Source organism: Chionomys nivalis, chromosome 13, assembly GCF_950005125.1.
Source record: "Chionomys nivalis chromosome 13, mChiNiv1.1, whole genome shotgun sequence".
Classification (NCBI taxonomy): domain Eukaryota; kingdom Metazoa; phylum Chordata; class Mammalia; order Rodentia; family Cricetidae; genus Chionomys; species Chionomys nivalis.
Genome location: NC_080098.1, coordinates 69,154,990 through 69,178,030, shown reverse-complemented (window position 1 = coordinate 69,178,030; position 23,041 = coordinate 69,154,990). Strand labels below are relative to the sequence as shown.

General features: G+C 48.7%; 1 protein-coding gene across 1 annotated transcript; it reads left to right on the top strand.

Moving 5' to 3' along the window:
- Positions 1 to 1,023: 1,023 nt before the first annotated feature.
- Lman2 (lectin, mannose binding 2) lies at positions 1,024 to 20,923 on the top strand. Its single transcript, XM_057787959.1, has 8 exons — positions 1,024 to 1,415; positions 1,566 to 1,684; positions 15,214 to 15,331; positions 16,323 to 16,402; positions 16,495 to 16,656; positions 16,766 to 16,880; positions 18,445 to 18,564; positions 20,266 to 20,923. The coding sequence occupies exons 1-8, from the start codon at positions 1,220 to 1,222 to the stop codon at positions 20,424 to 20,426; spliced, it is 1,071 nt and encodes a 356-aa protein (XP_057643942.1). The 5' UTR covers positions 1,024 to 1,219; the 3' UTR covers positions 20,427 to 20,923.
- Positions 20,924 to 23,041: the final 2,118 nt, after the last annotated feature.

The following is a 23,041-nucleotide window of genomic DNA, read 5'->3' as shown; positions in this document are numbered from 1 at the left end:
CCATCTGTAATGAGGTCTGGTGCCCTCTTCTGGCCTGCAGGCATACACGTAGGAAGAATATTGTATACATAATAAATAAATAAATATTTTAAAAAGGAGGGGGAGTTCAGAAACAGTCCATTGCCACAACCTTACAAGTCCATCTCTGGCTGTGGTCTCAGCTAGCTGATAAGCTTTTTGTGCCACATGGAGGTTTTTTTTTTTTATTAATTTTATTTTTTTTCCTCGAATAAAGTTTGCTTTTGGTTTAATAGACTTTGGTGGTCTGTCCCCATCTTTGTGCGACCCCCCTGTGGACCTAACAGCAGCAAGCACTCCTAACCCCTGAGCCATCTCTGCAGCCCCTCAATCAGGTTTTCTAATGAAAATTTAAGTGCCTTGACAAAAAATATTGGCAGTTGAATCTTTTACTAAATAGATTAACAGGTAAAATAGAACTGCGTTTGGCTACAGACCACCATTGCCCAACTATCCAGAGCCAGCTGTCCTGAATCTTTCACAGGCACTCTGTGTGGCAACACAAACTGATCCTTTTTGGAGCTAGATGACTTCTGGCATTCGCTGAGGTCCCAGACCAGCATCTGGTCTGCTCCTGCTTCAAACTGACTGTGCCTGAGTAATTAGGGGTAGTTGGGGCTCTCAAATAACTGGGCTCTTTTTAAATCTCCAGAGGAGTGGCATTAGCTCGGAGGAGGCTTAAAAGTTTGCTCCACCCACCGCGTCCAAGGTGACGCTGGACTGGACTCCAGGCTTTCTACTTCACCCCAGGGCTGCTTTTCCCACTGTCCTGGGAAAGGTCATTTCAAAGACAGCATCTACATCCAAAGGTTTAGGATTGAGAAGCCGCGGTGCGTCCAGGAAAACTACAAGTTCCAGCATGCTTTACTTCGAAGACGCCGTTCGCTCTCCTCCTTCTCAACTAAGTCCTCTACTTCTTGTTGGCCCTCAAGCCTAACGTGCTGATCCATGATTGGTTGGATCCCTTGTCGCTCGGAAGAACTCTGTCGTGGACGGCTGACAGGAGACCAGGAATCCCTAAAGTTATGGAGCCGCGCTCTACTAGGATAGGAGGTTGCCCAGCCAATAAGGGTGCCGTGCCTCTGACTGTGAGGCTTTCCTTTTTAACTCTCTAGTTTGGAGGGCTTCCGGCCGGAGACCATTAGCAAAGACACCCGGAAGGCGGAAGTCCCAGAGCGGAAGTGGCCGAGAGAAAAGGAGAATGGCGGCCGAGGCCTGGCTTCGGCGCTGGGGCTGGGGTCAGCGGTGCCCAGGGAGGCCTGGGCTTCCTGGCCCCGGCCCAGGCCCCACTACACTTCTCCATTTTCTTCTGTTGCTGGGGCCGGTGGCTGCGGATATAACCGACGGCAACAGTGAACACCTTAAGCGGGAGCACTCGCTCATCAAGCCCTACCAAGGTGAGGCCCGCAGCAGGGATAAAGTGAAGGGTGAGGTCGCGGCCCTGGAGTTGGCTGGAGGAGGGCATGCCCTATTTGTTGAGCAGAGCTGCTCTGGAGATTTCTGGCGTAGCCTTTTGGGCACCTGTCGATGTCGGTCTCTGTCCGCAGGGGTCGGTTCCAGTTCCATGCCGCTCTGGGACTTCCAAGGCAGCACCATGCTTACGAGCCAGTACGTGCGTCTGACCCCTGACGAGCGCAGCAAAGAGGGCTCGATTTGGAACCACCAGGTGAGTCCTTGCCAAGAGGCTTGACGTAGCGTTCAGTGATCCAGTAATCTCTGCCTCAGCAGCCGAGCTTAGTTATACACACGCCGAGTTTCGGCCCTGGTCACACAAGTAGTAAGAGAGAATCCACATTGTGTCGTTACCGTGTGTCAGAAGCCGTGCCTGACACTTAATTTCTTCAGAAGCCATGCAAGGTAAGTAAAGAGGTCCACATTTTAATGACTTAAGAAGGAAGTAGCTAAGGTTCTTAGCTTTTAAGTTGAGCGTTCCTAAAGTCGCATAACAAGAAGTGAGAGGAGTTGTCAGCCTAAATTGAACTCACTTGATCGCGGGAAGGATGAAACTGTATCGTTATTGAGTGTTTTGCTGTGTGTTGGGTACTGACTTTGCCATACTTCGTCAGATTAAATTCTCAAACGAGGTATGTTTGCGTTGTGCGGAGGCAGACTATCCAGTGAGTGGCGTAAATAGTGTTTCAGCTGATCTTTCTGATCCCCTCCCTCAGCAGTTCATTTGATACACGTGATGCCTTTTAATTGGACGTGGGAGAACCCCTTTGACAAGCTTCACAGACCCGATTCCCGGTCACAGTGCTTGGTTGAGGGTCTTGTCGTATCTCCGCTGGACTGGTGGTGGCCTTTGCCTTGGGGTCGGGAGCCTGAGATGCCATTGTCTTGTCGTGTGGGAGCAGTGCCGTGAAATGCCTACACTGAGAAAGGTTAGGTTGGGAAAGGGAGGAGGAAATAATTCGGGAATAGGTCATGGCTTGAAAAGAAACCTGCCTCGCCTAGCCTGATCTAACCCTTCCTCCACCCACACTATTGGCCGGGGGCCTACTTTTCTCCGCACTGTGCTGTCTTAGCCCTTCTGGCTGATTTTGTCATTTAGTTCCGGAAGACCACACTGTCCTTGTGTCGCCTCATTTGCGTGTCCCCTCAGCACCTCCTCTCTTTTTGCCCTGTGCCCCCACACTGCTGCTGGGGCATCTGTGGATTCTTTCTTTATTCGGCTTGGCTCTGCTCCGCACAGCCTGCGGGCTTCGTGAATGGGAAACTACATTATGTCCGCACAGTCTGTTCCTTGGTGGCTGGTGTCTCCAGTCCTTCTGTCAGTTGGTTCCAGCCTGTCTGTAGCTGCCTTCTTCCCGTAGGACCTTTGCGCTTGTTCACTGTCTGGGACAATGACTCCTGGTTGTTCGTGACCGCTCCTTGGTTACTTCTCATCTCTTAAGTCCGGGTTCAAATGCACACACTCCGAGTCTTTGAGCAGTCATCTCAAACCACCCCCACCTTCCAGTCACAGGGTCACATCATTCTGTCTTAGGCTTTTCAAATACTTCTTTTGTTCTTTCCTTTTTATTTTATTTTTGTAGTGCTGTAGGTTGAACCCCGGTCTTATGCATGCATGTATAGTTTGGATACTGCTGTTTTAGGTGGTAATGTAGCTTGTGTTTTTCCTAGAAATGAGTTCGATTATAGCATTACATTTTGTTCTGTAAAAGGCAGGGTGAAAATATTGATAGAATTGTTAGGAATTAGGTTTATCCACAAGGAGCAGACGCAGCCCAGGTAATGATCTAAATTGGGTTTGTAAGTGTCTGATGGTTAGCACAGTCGGTGGCTTAGTGATGTCAGAGGACCAAGAGCATTCTCTGCCTGCTTTGGTTGCAGACTTCCCTTGTTCAGCTCCTGGACTTTGCTGCTGGACCCTGCTGACAGGTTTTAAATGTTTAGGGCACATTTGTACTTCTGGAAACTACTTGGAAGTCTCAGAAGTTCCCATTTGTTGTTTCCTCTCTGAGCTGCAGTTTTGTTTTGGTTTAAATCCCCTTCACTTGTATCCATCTGAATGAGCAAACACGGACCGAGTGCGCCCTGCTCTCAGAGGTAAATAGTGCCTAATGTCTGGAGCTCAGGACATGGGAGGCTGAAGAGGCCACTCTGCTTGCATCAGTCTTGTGAAAAGGTGGCAGCGGTGGCTGCTTCAAAGCCTTTAAGCTTGCTTATTGTTAAAGTGCCAGTCCAAGATTCTATTTTTTTTTTTTTTTTTTTTTTTTTTTTGGTTTTTCGAGATAGGGTTTCTCTGTGGTTTTGGAGCCTGTCCTGCTGGAACTAGCTCTTGTAGACCAGGCTGGTCTTGAACTCACAGAGATCCGCCTGCCTCTGCCTCCCAAGTGCTGGGATTAAAGGCGTGCGCCACCACCGCCCGGCTCAGTCCAAGATTCTATATCCCCTTCCTCTTTTTAAAATTTGATACTGAGGCTGGGGAGGTAGCTGAGTGGGTGTAGTGTTCGCAGTACAGACCTGAGGACCCAAGTTCAGTCCCTAGCATCATGTAAAAGCCTGGTGCCTGGCTGGCTGTAATTTAGCTCTATGGCGGCAGAGAAAAGAGGATTCTAGAACTTGCTAGCCAGCCAGCTTAATCAAATCTGTGAGCTCCAGGTTTAGAGAGAGACTTTAAGAACAGGGTGGAGGGGCTGGAGCGATGGCTTAGCAGTTACGAGCATTTGCTGCTGTGTGCCTGAGAGTATGTATCCACATTGAGTGACCGAAAACTGCCTGAATCTATAGCTCCAGGGTGTTCAGCACCCTCTTCTGTCATTTATGGCATCTTCACATGCACAATGATTAAAAAAAATGTTGCTGGGTGGTTGTGGCACACACCTTTAATCCCAGCACTAGGGAGGCAGAGGCAGGTGGATCTCTGTGAGTTTGAGGCCAGCCTGGTCTACACAGTGAGTTCTAGGACAGCTAGGACTGTTACACAGAGACTCCATGTCTCAAAAATCCCCCCCTCAAAAGAGAATGTTGACAGATACGGTGATTTGCACCTTTAATCCCAGCACCTGGGAGACAGAGGCTGGCAGATAGTTGTCTGAGTTCGAGACCAACCTAGTCTACTTAGGAAGTTCCTGTCTAGACACATTACATGGGAATATGTTCTCTCAAAAACACAAAAACAGCCCTCCCCCAAAAAAGTGTCTTGGGCTTAAATATCTGCAAAGAGACAATGGGACAGTTAGGTGTCTGTCTAGGCCCTGATTCAACTCCCAGCACTGCAGAAAGACTCACAAAGAATGCAGTTTCCAGCATGCCAGAGAGTGCTGTTTTTATAACAGGACTGTTTAGATGGCACTAGTCTTTTAATGTCAGAAATCAGGAGACTGAGACAAGAACATTTCTGAGAGTTTGAGACCAGCTTGGGCTACAGTGTGAGACCAAACCAAGCAAACAAACAAATATGAATAAACTCAAACTGAACATCAGGTTTGTTTTTGAGATGGTCTCATCCAGCTCAAATTTGACCTCAAATTTGCTATGCAGTCAATGGTGATCTTGAGTTCCTGATCTTCTTGCTCAATTCCCCAAGTGGTCAGATTACAGGCTGTACCACCATGCGCCAGAGCACATCAGGGCGTGTGTTGATGCAGCTGTGTGCATGTGGCGGCCAGAGGTCACCCTCTGCTCTTTCTCAGCAGCCTGCAGTTTGCTGTCTGTCTCCTTCCCAGCATTGGAGTGTAAGTGCATGCCTCCAGGTCAGGCTGGGCAGGGCTGCTCCATGCAGCCTGGCTGTCCTGGAACTCACTCAACCATCCATCTGCCTCCACCTCCCAAGTGCTGGGATTAAAGGCATGTGCCACCATGTCCTGCCTACCACCTTGTTTTATGAGTCAGGGTCTCTAACTGAACCTAGAACTTGCCATCTCAGCCAGATTAACCCAGCAAGACCCCAGATCTGCCTTATTACAGCCTCCACAGCTCCGGATGCCCCTCTGTCTGGGTTTTATATGGGTGCTAGGGACCCAGACTTAGATCTGGGTGCTGTTGCAGCAGGCACTTTATACACCGAGCCACCTCTTACCTCAACATCACAGGAGTCTAAAACAACTCTTATAAAATAGAAATTCATGTGTGCAAATTCTGAGAAAGTGTTTACTTAGCAGACCAGATAGAATTGTAGTGTAGGAGGGCACCCACCGAACGCAGCAGTTTTGTTTAGTGAGATGGAGTCTTGCTCTTTCCTTTCCCCTTGGTCAGCCTTCCGAGTAGCTGGGAGTACAGGCATATCTCACTGTACTGATTTTTGAGATGATCGATTGCATCTGCTTCCTGTTTTGTTCAAGCAGAACTGTAGAAACTGTGAACTGTAAAATTATTTCTTTCTGTGAGGTTATTCTGGTTTCATTGTTCTGGTGTGGTAACAAGGCATTAGGGCTTCTGGGGACTTGGGGATGAGAGCTGTGCCATACAAAGCAGCTTCTAAGTCAATTTCAAACCACACGGCTCCTGTTTTAAGTCACCTGGAGGCTTTCTGTCACGTTAATCTTCAGTCTTTGATCTGGGGTGTGTGACGGTGTTGGGAGGCCTGTGGTCCCATGGGACTGTTACCGGGCCCTTCACTTCCGTCTCTAGCTTCTCCTGCCACTGACCTTGCGCTTGGACGTTCTCCCTCCCTTTTGCTTGTCCTTTTGTCCCAAGGCTGGCCTTGTGTGTTGTCTTCAGGAGTAGGGTCTTCATCAGTGTTCTGTTGCTGTGACAAGACACCAAGATCAAGGGAACTCTTAAGAAAGCCTTTGGTTGCGGCTTGCTTATAGTCTCAGAGGTTTCATTCATTATCATCATAGCTCAGAGCATGATGGCAGACACGGTGCTGGAGAGTAACTAGGGGTTCACCTCTGGTTCCCCGGGGAGCAGGAAGAGAGTGACACTGGGACTGGCTGTCCCCATTGACACACTCCCTCCAACAAGGCCACATCTCAATCCCTCAAGTACTGCCACTACCTTGGTGACCCGGTATTTAAATATATGAGCCTATGCAGGCCATTCCTCTTCAAACCACCACAAGTGGCAAAGAAACCAATTGAGAGAGATTCTTGGCTGCATCTTCTACATGAGATTTTTTTTTTCAAATACATATGTGCTGTTTTGGTAGTTTAAGAAATTTAAATTATTGATACCTAATTTTAATTGTGTCATGGTCAAGGATTTCTTTCCTTTTCTTTTTTTTTTTTTTTTTTTTTTTTCCGGTTTTTCAAGATAAGGTTTCTTTGTAGCTTTGGAGTCTATCCTGAAACTTGTTCTTGAACTCACAGAGATCCGCCTGCCTCTGCTTCCCAAATGCTGGGATTAAAGGTGTGTGCCACTGCTGCGCCCAGCTAAGGATTTCTATTAATTCTAATATTGTTCTTTGATACCCAAAAGATTTTAATTTCTTTCTTCCTCTTTTTTGTTTTCTTCATCTATAGCAAACGTGAATCCAGTTTACTAACTCTTTCTGCCTCTGTATTTTAAGGATTAGGATTAGGATTACAAGTGTGAGTTGCCATTCCCAGCCAAAAAAATTTTTTTAACTTTATTTATTTATATTTTATGTATCTGGATGTTCCGTGTGTACATCTGCACACCAGAAGAGGGCATCAGATCCTATTATATAGAGGGTTGTGAGCCACCATGTGGTTGCTCAGAATTGAACTCAGGACCTCTGGAAGAACAGCCAGTACTCTTAGCCTCTGAGCGATCTCTCTAGTCCCCCAGCCAAAATTTTTATTTTGAGATATTGTAGAGTCACATGCAGTTGAAAAAAATAATAAAGCTGTGCCTGGTGGCATATCCTATCCTTGGAATCCTAGCTACTATGGCTGAGGCAGAAGGCTCACAAGTTGACGGCTTTTCTGGGCTACAGAGTGAGTTCGGGGCTGATGAGATGGCTTGGCAGTCAACAGATAAACATGCCTGCTGCTTAGGCCTCACACCCTGGGTTGGAGGACAGAGGAACTGACTTCCACAAGTTGTCCTCTAACCTGCACATTCATCTTGTGTCATGTCGTCGTCCCGTCCCCAGACAGGGTTTCTGTGTCACAGCCCTAGCTGTCCTGGAACTAGCTCTTGTAGACCAGGCTGACCTCGAGCTCACAGAGATCTGCTTCTATCTCTGCCCCCTGAGTGCTGGGATTAAAGGTGTTTACCACCACCCCCGACTCCTAGCTAGCTCTTACATCTATTAATCTATGTATCGCTACGAGGCTGTGACTTACTGGTAATGTTCTGGCATCTTTCTTCTTCAGTAACTACATGGCATCTCCTTGACTCTGCCTACTCTACATATCTCTGTTCTGATTTCCCACCTGGCTTTACTCTGCTAAGCTATTGGCCGATACAACTTTATTCATCAACCAATAAAAGCAACACATACACAGAAGGACATCCTATATCAAGAGACAAGAAAGGCATATTAGCAAGTTTTGCTAAGAATTTAGGGAAGAAAAGGGCTGTCTACCACACCGGATTCCACCCCAGCACTGCAGCAGTAAACCCTTGAATGGATGAATTCATCCAGAGCTTAGGTGGGATCTCGTCTCACATTTCTTCCATTTACACACGATAAGATGACTCACATGTTAGGGTTAGCCTTCTCTTACTGTTTTCCTCCTGTCTGCCTGGCTGCTCTGTCTCCTTCCTCTGGTCTTGAGTTGAACATTTCTTACTTATTATCCCTCTTTTATTAGTCTGGAAGTTGTGTGCTTGTTTCTCAGATTTTTTTGTTTTTGTTTTTTTGTTTTTCTAGACAGGGTTTCTCTGTAGCTTTGGAGCATGTCCTAGAACTCACTCTGTAGACCAGGCTGGCCTTGAACTCACAGTGATCCACTTGCCTGCCTCCTGAGCGCTGGGATTATAGGCATGCACCACCATCACCCGGAATTTCTCAAGGTTTTTATTGTTGTTATGTATGTTTATGCTTCTGTGTGCAAACATGTACAGGTGCCTGTGAAGGCCGAAGGTCCCATCAGGTCCCCTGGAACTAGCATTAGAGGCAGTTGTAAACAGCCTGACCTGGGTGCTGGGAACTAAACTCAGGTCCTCTGGAAGAGCAGCCACTTTAATCACTTAGCCCTCTCTCCAGTGTCTTGTTTTTCAGGGTTTTTTATGGTTATCCTGGATGGCAGTGTACAAATGTCTAAGCATCTAGGAGGTAGAAGCAGGAAGTTTGCTAGCTCGGGGCTCTCCTGAGCTACATATCAACACCCTGTTTTAAAAGGGCTGGCCGGATGGTGGTGGTGCAGACCTTTAATCCCAGCACTTGGGAGGTAGAGGCAGGTAAATCTCTGTGAGTTCAAAGTCAGACTGATCTACAAGAGCTAGTTCCAGGACAGCTAGGGCTGTTACACAGAGAAACCCTGTCTCAAAAAAAATAAAAAAATAAAAGACAGGGCTGGAGGTGCACAAAACCTGGTTTTTATCTGCGACGCTCCAAAACCACCTTCCCAAACACACATTCGTACATCAACATGTACATGCACGCATGCATGCCACACCCACATTTCAACAGAGTCCTAAGGATTGTGTGTACTTTTATACTTTGACTTTCTTCCCGGGCAGTGCTGAGACCTCAGGAGCCTTTATTCAGTCCTGTGTGGTGAGCCATGCAGCCCGTAGCAGTCAGGTATTGCTGTTGGTTCTGTCTTCGGATTGACTGTGTTCACTGTTCTTTCTTCTGAACCTCTGACTCCCATGTGGATCCTGATCATTTTCCTTCTCCACAAGAATGAAAGACAGTGTTCAAGGGCTGCTGGTAATTAATTCTTTTAATTGTTTTGTCTGCAGTTGTCATAATTTCACCTTTTTCTTTCTGGGTGCATTTGCTGAATTTAGGCTCTCCTGCTGGGCACCTTTTTGTTTCATTTCTTGAATGTGGATTGTCTTCTGCTAAGTGTTGGTTCCTTTGAAGGTGTTCTGTTACTGGTTTCTAAACCTCTGGTTATGTTAAAATTACTATCCCTCCCCTGTAGGTGGTGGACTTACCCAGCGCTAGTGAGAACAGATCACAAAACACAAAGCAGAACCCACTTTAAGAGTTTATTAAAGAGAAAGACGTGCATGCAGGCCTAAGGAAATGGGTACAAGGAGAGTTCTGAGAGGGAGAAAGGAACATGTGCCCTGACCAGTCATTTACACTGCCACCTCTCACAACGGGAGAACTGTAGCTGGCTTGGTCAGGGTTGGGTTTCTAAGCAGCACGCAAGTGTGTGAGAGGAGGGGTGAAAGTGGGTGCTAGAGCTGGGCGTCTGCCGCGGCCTGGCACCAGAGAGGAGGAAGGATCCGGAGGGGCTGACGGAGTAGGTAGTTGGTGGGGTGGGGAGCTGAAGAGATTAGGAAGTAGCTGTCTGCTGAGGTCGGAAAGATGGGGCTCGTTAGCAGGGTTCAGAGCGGAAGCGAAGTGTTCCTCCGGCTTAGATGTCATAGCCAGGTACGTGTGAGCAGGTGAACAGCTTGTAAGGACAGAGGGCTTAGACTTAGAACTGAGACAGTAAAAGGCTTGGATATAAGAAAACTCCTTCCATCTGCCTGTGCACTGACAGTAGTTAGAAAGCTCCCCAGAATAGCGGGGTCAAAGGTGCTGTTAGGCAGACACTTTAGGTTATTGTCTAAAGGATACTTAGGCCATGTTTTTGAACAAAGAAGGACAATCATGGGAATCTGCAAGACATTAAGCTCTGGAGTTTTAGGGTCTCTAAAGACATCCCAGGGGGCAGGTTGGACTGATAGGTTTTGAGGATTTGTTTCCCATAGCTGAAAATGGGAAAATGGTGAAAACAGTGCACACTTCAGGGCTACCAGCTGGGTGTCTCCATGCTAGCTCAGGGTTAATAATAAAGCCAAGCTGGTTTCCTGTCCATCAGCTTGGGAACCAGGAGCTAGAGACGGCTTGGAGCGGTCTCAGACAGCGAGGATCACTTACAAGAGGTCCAAAAAGGAAAAAAAAATTGAACTACACAAGAATCACTTCGAGTGGTCCAGGAAGAGAAGAAAAAAAAAAAACCAACAAAAATTCCGAACAGTGCAAGGGGGCCATTCCAAGTGGCCTGCTCACTTTTTTAGCTATGGGAAGCAAGTAGAGGCGAATGTGAGGGAAAGCTGACCTGGAGAAGGGAACCTTACATTTGAAGCGATGGAGCAACAGGATGTTTGAAAGTGGTCCATGTCCAGGGTCCCCACGTGTCCTCAGCCGGCCTGCCTGCAGAAAGAGTCGTGGCACCAAAGTTATTCTTTTTTTTTTTTTTTTTTTTTTTTTTTTTGGGGTTTTTCGAGACAGTGTTTCTCTGTGGCTTTGAAGCCTTTTCCGGAACTAGGAACTAGCTCTTGTAGACCAGGCTGGCCTCGAACTCACAGACATTCGCCTGCCTCTGCCTCCCGAGTGCTGGGATTAAAGGTGTGCGCCACCACCGCCTGGCCAATGTTATTCTTTTAATGATAAAGTGGGTGGGGGTCGGTCCCATGAGGGGCTGTGGTGGATCACCCAAGGCCTTGGCATCACCTCAAGGCAGAAGGCATGATGAAGTTGGCCATTGCTATCATAGGACTTTGGAGTTGGATATAGGGAAATTGGGAGTTCAGTGCCAACCATAGATAGTGATTTCAAGGGCAGTTTGGGCTTTGTAAGACATTGTGTTGTCTCAAAACCATCAAAAACTAGGCTTAATGGTTAAGAGTGTGCTTTGCTCTTGCAGAAGGCCTGAGTTAGATTCCGAAGGACATCGGGTAGAGCACAACAGTGATCTAAGCCTCTGGCCTCCACAGGCACCTGTACTTATTTGCACATACAAATACCTATGTTCATACAATGATTAATAATGAAGTACACTTTGAAAAAACTAAACGGACCTGGGCAGTTGTTGGTGGTCATGGTGCACACCTTTAATTCCAGCACTTGGGAGGCAGAGGCAGGCGGATCTTGGTGAGTTCAAGGCCAGCCTGGTCTACAGAGTAAGTTCCAGGACAGCCAGCGCTACACAGAGAAACCCTGTCTTGAAAAAAAATTACAAAACCAACCAACGAAACAAACGGAAACAACACAAATGGCATCACATTGGGATGGAAGGGAGAGAGCACAGGAAAACTAGGAATGACCAGTACCCACTCCCAGGTGTCCTTTTGTGTGGGGTTATAGTTTGGGGGTGGATCTAGGCAAGCACTCCGCCACACACAGCCCTCATCAAGTCACCCTTGCATTGGGAAGTGTGCTTATTCCTATCCAGAAGATGGCATCTCATTACTGTTGGTCTCCTTTGACTGTGGGACTGTTGAAGTTTGTGGCAGTCACAAATCTCTGCTGCTTTGCTTCAGTCTCTTGGGTCTCGTTTTGGAAATTAAATTATGTGTGCCTTTTCCTCTGGGATCTTACTCTCAATTCTGAACATCCTCCCCCAGCCCCCATTCTTAGTATTTGAGTAACTTTGTATACATTAATTAGCTCTTCACCTGTTAAGTTTGTCCATTATGTTACCAAATGTTGTTCTGAAACTTTGTTTTAGTGAGAGTTGAGAATGGAACCTGCTAAATTCCCATAATTCTCTTTTAGCCTTGGACATGGTTGCTGGGAGCACAGTCTTGGTTCCTATGCTTCCTTGGGTTTCAGTCACATTCTGTCTCTTTGACACCTGGTTACTTGTCATCTCTGCTGACAAGAACATTTGTACAGTTGTTTGTAGAGGGAAACTGAGGACTGGCAGAGTCACTTAGCTCTAATTCCAGGGAGGACGAGGACTCGATGTGGAGCTGAGTCCCTCCTGTGTGGGCTCTTCTAGTGTACTTTCAGACTTCAGTCCCAACTCTGGCAAGGCCTCTGTCTGCCTCAGCAGGCCTTGAATTGGGATCCTTGTCCTTCTGTCGTTGAGAGCTAGGTGTCATCTCTTCCAGAATTCATGACTGCATGCAGAGCAGGGGAACTCCAGAACTGGGGACATGCATGCTGCTGTGTGCAGGTCCTTGGTGGTTCCATGCTCTAGGGCCAAGCTGTCCCCGGTCCTTGTGCTATAGGAAGCTGATGAACCCGTGCACTGGCCACTTTGCCTGTGTGGGGACATAGTGTATTCTTGTTTTGAATGGAAATTTTCCGGGTCACAAGAGTAGTATGTTTCAAGTGCATTTGTTTTCTGTTCCCAGACCAGATCCTTTTCCCTTTGAACTATACAGTAACAGGAGATTTTATTCTTGACTAAGAATATAAGTGGGAGAAAAACTTGATAATCAGCTTCTCAGCCTTGAAGATCAAAAGATTATAAATTCAGGGCAAAAGAGCTAAGTGGGGAGGGGTGGGCAGGCTTGGTAGGGAACAGCTAGTCGTGTTATGAGGAGTCAAGTACACACCCCTTTGCACTTCTTTTGTGGTTCCTTTTCAAAGTTGCCATGGCTACTGTCAACCCCAGGGCCACGATAGCTGTTATGTAGCCTACGTGGACAGGATTGTGAGAATGGTAGAGGTTGCTTGTGCTGGGTCCGGCAGCCATCTCCTTTCAGCCAGCCCACCAGGTGGGCTTACAGCATCCTTAGCTCAGGCTGAGGTAGAAGTGGAGGAGGCTGCTGTCTTAGAGTCGCCATCAGTGTGATGGACACCACGGAAGCTGCTTGGGGAGGAAGGGCTTTATTTCACCAGCCTGTAAATTTGTCCCTGAGGGAGGCCAGGGCAGGAACCTACAGGCAAGGTTACTATCCATGGCTTGTTCATGCTGCCTTTTTTATAGTACCCAGAGCACCTGTCCAGAGCCGGCATCTGCCATGAGCTGGGCTCTCCCCCATAAATCATCAATCAAGAACACAAATCTGCCACAGGCCAGTCTGCTGGGGACATTGTCTCAGTTGAGTTCTTCCTGAGTCACTCTAGCTTGTGTCAGGTTGACATAACAGTTATTTAGGGTCAGACTGAAGGTCCTTCCCCCTCTCCAGAACACTGGGTCTCAGCTGCCAGTTCATCTATTTTTCTTCTCCCAGTATCTGTGGTACCCAAGTCTGACGATAATAGCTGCATCAGATTGAGCGGAGTGTGGTAGCACATGTCTGAAATCCCAGCACTCGGGAGGCTGCAGCAGGATTGAGGTTGAGACCAGCAATGGATACTGAACAAGACCCTGTCTCAAACACACATACACTAAAGTAAAAAAAAAAAGTATGAAAAAAAGGGGGCGGGTTGGGTGAAGTGATGCACATCTTTAATCCCAGCACTCAGAGGCCAGGGAATATCTGAGTACAAAGCCAGCCTGGTCTACAGAGAGAGTTCCAGGACATCCAGGGCTACACAGAGACACACCTTGTCTCAAAAAAACAAAAGGTGGGGGGGTGCTGGAGAGAGAAATGGCTCAACGGTTAAGAGCACTGACTGCTCTTCTAGAGAACCCTGTTCAGTTCCCCACATTGGCTCATAGCTGTAACTCCAGTTTTAGGGAATCCAAAACTCTTGAACACACACAATGGACAGAAAAAAAAAATTAAAAGGAAACACCAGGTCGGGTGGTGGTGGCGCACGCCTTTAATCCCAGCACTGGGGAGGCAGAGGCAGGTGAATCTGTGAGTTCAAGGTCAGCCTGGTCTACAAGAGCTAGTTCCAGGACAGCTAGGACTGTTACACAGGGAAACCCTGTCTTGAAACCACTCCCTCCCCAAGAAAGGAAGAAAAAAAGAAAACCCAAAAAGAGGGTCAGCATGAAACCCCACCACTAGTTGAGAGTCAGTCTTCACCTGCGCTGCCATTCTGATAGATCGCTGTCTTGTTTCAGTTTATTTTCCTAAATGAGCCACTTTGTGACATGGCAGACATAGCTCAGGCTAGCCTAAAATGGAATATTTCCTGAGTGCCGGGTTATAGGCATGTTTGCTACCATGTCCCCGCTTCTGATGAGTCCTTAGTCACTGTTCACTCTCCTGTGTGTTAAGTGTGCTGATACTTAGTTCTCCCCAAGGAGCCTCCTGTGGTGAGCAAGGTCCAGGAAGTTTCCCTCCATACAGGTTGCTCTGGCTCTGCACTTGGCGTCCTCTCCCCCTGGGAGCACCTGAACAGACCTGCCTCAGCGCTGCTAGCTCAGTCAGGGCTAGGTTTGCATGAGCTTTCCAGCCAGGAATTGAACTTTGCTTTCAGACTTGAATGTGAGTCTGGCTAGCAATGGTCCACCCATTTTAGAAGCCACGGACTATAGAAAGGGATAGGTTTAATTTACATTAAATGCTTAGAGGCTGTGGGGAATATAAGAACTAGCCAGTTTTAATCAGACTTGGTTTTGAATTAAGACCACTTTTTTATCCACTGTGGACAGATAAAAAATGTTGTCTGTAATGTTTTTTTTGGGGGGGGTTGGGGGTGTTGAGACAGGGTTTCTTCTCTCTGTAGCTCTGGAGCCTGTTCTGGAACTAGCTCTGTAGACCAGGCTGACCTCAAACTCACAGATCTGACTGCCACGGCTGGGCTCTGTGACTTAAATGGGGCTGATAATTCTCAGAGGTCCCAGGACAGCACTTATGGGTGAGGGTTGGGGTTCTACCCTGAAGAGTGCTTAAAGGTCTGATTGGCAGGGCTGAGCCTCGTACGTACCATTGGCTTCCTTGCCTCATTTTGGGCCCAGTAGCACTGAGGTACTGTTGTCTAATCCCTCTACCCAGAAGTGAATGCCTAGCTTTGGTAGGGATGGGAAGTAAGTATGCCAGGTTCTCCTTCAGCTTGCTCCAAAGCCTGGGTGACTCTTAGGGGCCTTTCTGTTCCCTTTCCAGCCATGTTTCCTCAAGGACTGGGAAATGCATGTTCACTTCAAAGTCCATGGCACAGGGAAGAAGAATCTCCATGGAGATGGCATCGCCTTGTGGTACACCCGAGACCGCCTTGTACCAGGTGGGTAGGTGAACCCTGCTGGGCCCCATAGAGTGGGGTAGGCATGAGCATAGCTGCTATCCCACCAGGGCAGTGGGGATGGGCATGGCAAGTAGCTGGCCTGTGGCCACTCTGCATGTTCTGTTAGGGGTTATGCTTGCTCTCGGGGACCGAGGAGGGCCAGATGGTCTTGTAGTGCAGGGCCACCCTAGCCCTTCTGACATGCTTTTGGCCATCGTGCCTATTCACTGTTTTTAGGTTTTTAGAGACTTTCAGTATGTAACCCAGGCTACCACCTAGCCATGAAAATATTCCTCTGCCTGTCTCTCAAGTAGGGCTACAGGCATACACCACCACACCTAGCCACTCTGCCATATATTTTAAAAATATTTCTCTGTGTGTGTGTGCGCATGCGTGCATGTCACAACACCTGTGGAGATCAGAGGACAGCTTTGTGAGGCGTGTTCTGTCCTTCCACCTTTGTGTTTTTCTTGGGATGGAACTCAAGCTTGCTCAGCAGGGCCTTCACCTGCTGAGCCAGTCTCAGAGGGCCCATTCTGAGACACAAAAGCTGCAAAGACTGCAGCCGGCAAACACAAAATGCCTCCTCTGGGGTTCTTACAGAAAATTTGCTGCTTGTAGCTTAAGAAGGTTCTTCCTGTAGCTCTACCCATGTGTCTTGGATCAGGTATACTAACACTTGCCTTGGTGGCTGCCCCTGAGTGTTAAGGCCTCTACTTTTGTTCAGATAGCCCTGGCTGACCTGGTACTCTGTAGCCAAAGCTGTCCTTGAACCCATGGCAGTCCTCCAGCTTTAGCCTCCCAAGTGCTGCTGGGCTTCAGTCTTCATTGTACTGAAAGAGGCCTGGGCCCCACCCACTTTGTCCTTGAAGGTTCCTTCCCTCCTGGGCGAGGTGCCAGTGGTTGGGCTCTCTTGCTTCTGCACACACTATCTTTGCACTGTCCAGCATCTTCATACTGACCCTGTTCTGAAAGGATCTCCTCATTCCAGGCCCTGTATTTGGGAGCAGAGACAACTTCCATGGGTTAGCCATCTTCCTGGACACATATCCCAATGATGAAACCACTGAGGTAGGACTCTGCTCGCCTGAGGAACAGAGTGGGTGGGATGCTGTGTGCCCACAGGGCGGCTGGGCACGGAGTGATCAGTGTCTTGGTTCCAGCGTGTGTTCCCGTACATCTCGGTGATGGTGAACAATGGCTCTCTGTCATACGATCATAGCAAAGATGGGCGCTGGACTGAGTTGGCAGGCTGCACAGCTGACTTCCGCAACCGGGACCATGACACCTTCCTGGCTGTCCGCTATTCCCGGGGTCGCCTCACGGTGGGTAGACATGATGGGGAGGCCACTGGGCCTGTGCTGGTTCCACAGAGAGGCTCCAGGAGCTAGCTGGCAGGAGCCTGAGTGTGTGCTTGACCCTCGGCTGTCACAGGTGATGACTGACTTGGAAGACAAGAATGAGTGGAAGAATTGCATCGATATCACGGGAGTTCGCCTGCCCACTGGTTACTATTTTGGAGCCTCTGCTGGCACTGGTGACCTGTCTGGTGAGTGTGTGAGGGGATCCATCCTCAGCAGTTAATCGCCTTCCTTCATTTGCTTTCCTTAAGTCTTCCCCTCATTTTACCATCAGTTGTAAATGCTGGTATGCAAGGCTCAGGCCTGGAGCACAGACGGTCTCTTCATTTAGCTCTAGGTGATGGCAGCTTTGGATTTGAGCATTTACTGTTATGGATGTCAAGCTCCAGCTCTGTAGAACACAGGGCTGTCTCTGCTCAGCTGCCCATCAGATGTAATGACGGCACCCTATCTGTCCAGTTGCCTGGCTCAGCTGCCCATCAGATGTAATGACGGCACCCTCCCTATCTGTCGAGTTGCCTGGGATAAAATAACCAGGTGTCATCCTGGACCTTCTCATGCCACCACTTGGCAAATCCCACTCCCCTTCTTTCTCCTTGCTGCATTCAAGCCACCATCTCTCAGTGGTACCCTCCTTTCATGCAAGGCCCCGACAGTCTGTCCCTGGTTCCTGTGCTCCAACTGTAATGGCTATCATCCCATTTGATAGGGCAGCCCCCTCGCTGACTTGGCTTACTTCTCCCTGTGCTGAGGGTGATCCTCAGCTGTCCTGTCCTTTCTGCATGGGACCTGATCACCTCCTCGGTGTCTTGCTTGCATGTTAACTTCCTCAGTCCTTCCAAGATGGTAAGAAATGGCAGAACCCAGGTGGCAACTAGTATCTGACTCCAAAGCTGGTTCTCAAGGCTCAGCCCTTGCCTTCAAGGGGGCCAGCCTGACCTGGCTGCCACCTGCTTTTTGTATAGCTTCTTCCTTCTGTGCACTCCAGGCCACCCCCACCCCAGCCTTTAAACAGCCTTGCTTTAGATGAACCAATTCCCCGAGTTCACATGTAGAGTTGGCTGGCTGGCTGGGAGCCTCCCCTCTGAAAGTTGGGACAGCTTTTGTGTCTGTTTGGACCACACCCTTCTCCGGTCTCAGGCTGAGTTGCTGACTACCCGTTGTTTATCTACAGCCTGCACGTGGGTCTCTGACAGGACCGCCTGCTTCCTATTCTTAGAAGTATCAGACTTCTCAGGCAGCCTTAGAATGATCACGCTGGCCCTTATCTGGTTTCTATTTTTAGTTCATATCCTCTGCTCAGTATTGTCTCTCACGCTCCGTGGGCATTCTCAGTGCTGGCTGTTGTGATGGCTCAGTATGGACATCACTGCTTCCATTCTGTGAAGAAACTAAGTCTAAGTTTAGACCCGGGTCACTCTGAACATCCGAGCTCATGCTTCTCTTTCCATTCTCCAACTTCCCCAACCTGGAGCTTGACCCCAGGCCTTCATACATGCTCGGGATGCTGGGGCTTGACCCCAGGCCTTCATACATGCTCGGGATGCTGGGGCTTGACCCCAGGCCTTCATACATGCTCAGGATTGAGCTGTGCCCCAGCCCCCCTCTCGAGTCATTTCAGTCCCTGAAGTGCTGCCTGTCTGGGAAGAAAACTGCTTTCCCTGGGGACTTGGCCCTTCTCTGGCCGAGGCAGCTTTTCTTTGGGTGGGGCAGTGGGCCACATCTTGAGGTAGGCTCACTCTCTGCCTGTAGACAACCATGACATCATCTCCATCAAGCTATTCCAGCTCATGGTAGAACGCACGCCTGAGGAGGAAAGTATCGACTGGACCAAGATTGAACCCGGGGTCAGCTTCCTCAAGTCCCCTAAAGGTATGTGCGTATACAGCCCTGCCCTCCTGGCTTCCAGAACTCTGTGGGTCCTGTCCTGCTTTGGCTGTGTTCTGGGCTCTTACCTCTGTGACTAGAGGCAGGAGCTTGGGTCAGATCCACTTCAGTGAGGTCATGAGTAAAATATTGAGTGCTGACTCGCTGTGTGTCTCTGCAGAGACTGCAATGCCTCGTCAGCACACGTGTGAGCACCTAGCATCCACTTGTTCCTGTGTTAACCAAGGCCATTTGGCTGTCCGTGTGCGTAGTGTGCCCAGCACTCCTCACACACCTTGTCCCTCGTGACTTCTCTGTGCCACTTAGGAGCTGACACTTAGGTTTGCTCAGCCAGAAAGAGGCACGATGGTCAGCTTGTCTATAAACCTAGCCTTGGGTCCTCCGTTAGTATAATTCTGCCTCTCAGTGAGTGTTCCGGGTAAAGAAGCTTCTTTTCTCCTATCCCCTAAAAGCCAGACTGCCAGCCATGGGTCTACTGAAAACTAGACCTAAAGAGGCTCGTTTCTTTTGTTTTGTGTGATATAAATCTCTCTTTAAAAATAAGATTCTAGGCCGGGCGGTGGTGGCGCACGCCTTTAATCCCAGCACTTGGGAGGCAGAGGCAGGCGGATCTCTGTGAGTTCGAGACCAGCCTGGTCTACAAGAGCTAGTTCCAGGACAGGCTCCAAAACCACAGAGAAACCCTGTCTCGAAAAACCAAAAAAAAAAAAAAAAAAAAAAAAAAGATTCTAGGACTGGAGAGATGGCTCAGTGGTTAAGAGTACCGCCTGCTCTTCCAAAGGTCCTGAGTTCAATTCCCAGCAACCACATGGTGGCTCATAACCATCTGTAATGAGATCTGGTACCCTCTTCTGGCCTGCAGGCAGAGTACTGAGAATACTGTATATATTATAAAAAAATAAAATAAAATAAGATTCTACCTTGTGAAGCCCAAGCTGGCCTTGAATGGAGCTATGTGATTGAGGGTAAGGGTGATGTTAGTCTGAGTCTCCTGCTCTGCCCTAGGTATAGGAATTACAGGGTAACTACTGGGCCTGGGGTTTGACATCTCACGTACCTGCATGTGAGTGTGGGTGCCCGCAAGGCTAGAGGCGTCAGGTCCCCTGGAGCTGGAGTTAACAGGCAGCTGTGACCCACTCAGCATGGGTTCTGGGAATTAAACTCTGGTCCTGTGGAAGAGCAGAATGCCATAAGTACTCTCAACTCCGGAGCCATCCTTGGCCCGTCTTAATTCTGATTGGTCTTAGTGTTTTAGAGCTCAGTCAGTCCTGCCACACAGCACTGTTTGATCTGTTCTGGTTGTTGCTCCCAGAGATGCCATCTGCTTTGCCACCCAGGAGGCAAGATAGGGACATTCACCTGATGGATGACTTCTCCAAACCTTCCACTCCGTGCCTAGCTCTGTCCTTTAGTGGAGTGACTGGGCAGTGGTACACAAGGCTAAACAGCTTGTGGGGGAGTCCTGTAGCCTTCCAAGCTCTACCTCAGAGTTCTGCTGAGTAGATTTCATCAGAACTCTGCCCCCTTGCCAGTGTAAATACAGGACACAGGTCTTGGGTTGGTCTGCTAGGTGTGAGGGGGTGGGCTGGCTCTCTTAGGCTGTGCGGCTCTGCTGGAAGCTCCTCAGTCCAGTTTCATGGGATCAGTTACGTACGTCGTACATTAACCTCCCTCCTTTTCCCACAGACAATGTGGACGACCCCACTGGAAATTTCCGAAGTGGTCCCCTGACGGGGTGGAGAGTGTTCCTGCTGTTGCTGTGTGCTCTCCTGGGCATCATTGTCTGTGCTGTGGTGGGCGCCGTAGTCTTTCAGAAGCGCCAGGAACGGAACAAACGTTTCTACTGAGTGGCCAGTGACTGGATGGGCCTGACCTTGGGCCGGGGCTCTTATGAACTTTTTTTTCTACTGGGATTGTAAAAACAACCAAGCCACCAACCTTATTTCTTAACTGTTTCAAAGAAATAATTAAAGTATTTTCATACATTTTGCTTCTGGCCCAGCTGAAGACAGCTGGCAGGGCTCAGGGCTCAGCATCCCTACAGCTGGAGGGTATTGTCCCATCCCAAGGCATGCTCTTGGGTGCAGGGAGTCTGTACAGGGGCCCAGCGAGGCCCTGCGGGTGACTGTGAAACACAAGAGGTTCCATGTATTCATGGTTGGCTCCTTAGGGTTTCAGGTGTGGTTTGTTCTGAGGCCTGTTGTAGTGAACGGGCTTTGGGATTCTGGGCCTTCTTGCATCCCTATAGCTTTTTACAAAGGCAAACCTCAGCCAAGGCTGGGGGACAGTTCGATAGGGCCCAGGGTGTAACCATTTCCTAATAAAGTAGCCAATCTCAGCCTCATGCCTGTCCTAAGGGCTTTGTCATTTCTGGTCATTTTCCAGTCCATTCTCTGGCCTGCAGCAGCCCTAGAGAGAAGGGATGGAGGTTGTCACATTGCCCAGTTGGGGAAACGTGACTCAGGTCAAGCAAAATGCACACGTACACAGGGTGTGGCCTCAGCCCAGGGCTATAGGCTGCACTGGGGGTGGAGAGGGACAGCCATAGAAACCTTGAGGAGATGCGGATGATCTGGAAGGAGCCAATGAGCCTGGAATGGAAGACGGGATGGCAGTGGTGTTTCCTTCACCTACCTGTGGGGAACAAAGCTGGGGCTGAGGGGAAGCAGAAATTAGCAGCACCCACTCCAGTCTTCTCCAACTCAAGTTGTGACCTGTGCCCGTCCAAATCTCCCACCACGGAGAATTGTGTCGTCTCCAGTCACGCTCTGGTCCTCATCGGCTTCCCACACAGCCAGGTAACGTTTGGTCTGTCACCCCGCAATCAGAAGCTGCCAATCCACTGCGGTGACCACCGAAGCCCAGCATCGTCCCTGCCACTTAGAGCTGTTCACTGAGCTACTGGGAGCCATCTGTCCTTGTCAGGAACTGCCGTGGTTAGGTGTCCCGGGGTACCTCACTGTGACTGTAAGTGTCCAGCTGTGTGTGTGTCTCTTTTTTTTTTTTTTTTAATATTTATTTATTTGTTTATTATGCATACAATATTCTGTGTGTATGTCTGAAGGCCAGAAGAGGGCACCAGACCTCATTACAGATGGTTGTGAGCCACCATGTGGTTGCTGGGAATTGAACTCAGAACCTTTGGAAGAGCAGGCAATGCTCTTCACCACTGAGCCATTTCTCCAACCTGTGTGTGTCTCCTGTACAGGTGTACGAGCCTATCAGGAACCACCATCCTTCAACCATGCATTAGCTGTTTACTCTGACGCTTAGCGCGCGTGCATGTATCTGTCTGTCTGTCTCCAATGTCAGGACATCAGAGGCCTGGACTCTGACCAAGTTCATGGTTTTAACTGGCACTCCCTGAGATCCTGAGTTACTTAGGTACGCTAGAATCAAAAAGATTTACCTCTGCATTTTAGAGCCACCTGCACAACTAAAGAGCCTGCTGCACAGTTGGGGAAATGACTCAGTCAATAAAGACTTGCTTTGCAAGCATGAGTTTGAACCGCAACACCCACAGAAAATTGCTTGGTGTGGCAAATATAGTCCTGTCATCACAAAACTGAAGGCTGATGGTCTCTGGGATTCCCTGGGATAATTTGTGACTTCCATGCCAAAGGAGGCACATGGCATTCCTGAAGATCACCCCAAAGTTGTCCTCTGATCTCTGCATATCTGGCCTAGGGAATCTTGTGGGGTATGGATCCCAGACTTGGTACCAGCCTTAAAGTGATCTTGTAGGTCTGTTTTACCGGCCGGGTGGGTCTCCATCTACCCCTGCATCGTACCGGCCCTTCCAGTTGGGGTCTCCATGCATTTCTGCATCATACTGGTCCTTACAGTGGGCTCTCCATCCATCGCTGCATTGTATTGGTCCATCTGAGTGGGCTCTCCATCTGCAAATTTATGAAATTTTTTTTTTTTTTTTTTTTGGTTTTTCGAGACAGGGTTTCTCTGTGGTTTTGGAGCCTGTCCTGGAACTAGCTCTTGTAGACCAGGCTGGTCTCGAACTCACAGAGATCCGCCTGCCTCTGCCTCCCAAGTGCTGGGATTAAAGGCATGCGCCACCATAGCCCGGCTGAAAATTGTTTTTAAGTTCATACCCAGAGCTGTATTTTCACACAGGAATGATTCCACAATTAATGTTTTGGCATATGTTCCTAAAAATTGAGTTACTTCATCATTTGACATTTAAGCATAAATGTATATATACCCTTGGAACTATTGTGTAATGTGGGAAATAACCTGCTAACACATGTGGCCCCATTGTCCCCTCCCCCCAGAGATGATGGCCTTGGAACCCAGGATGCTTCCTGGCTGCCCCGCTGTTGCCCTGCCCAGGACGGTTGTGTGGCTTCCAGGCCTTGCTCTTAGATGCAGTGCTGCTTCAAATGTTCTTGGACTGTGTTTGCATACATCACGAGAAGTGTGGGCCTGTAGCTTGTATACATTTCCAGTT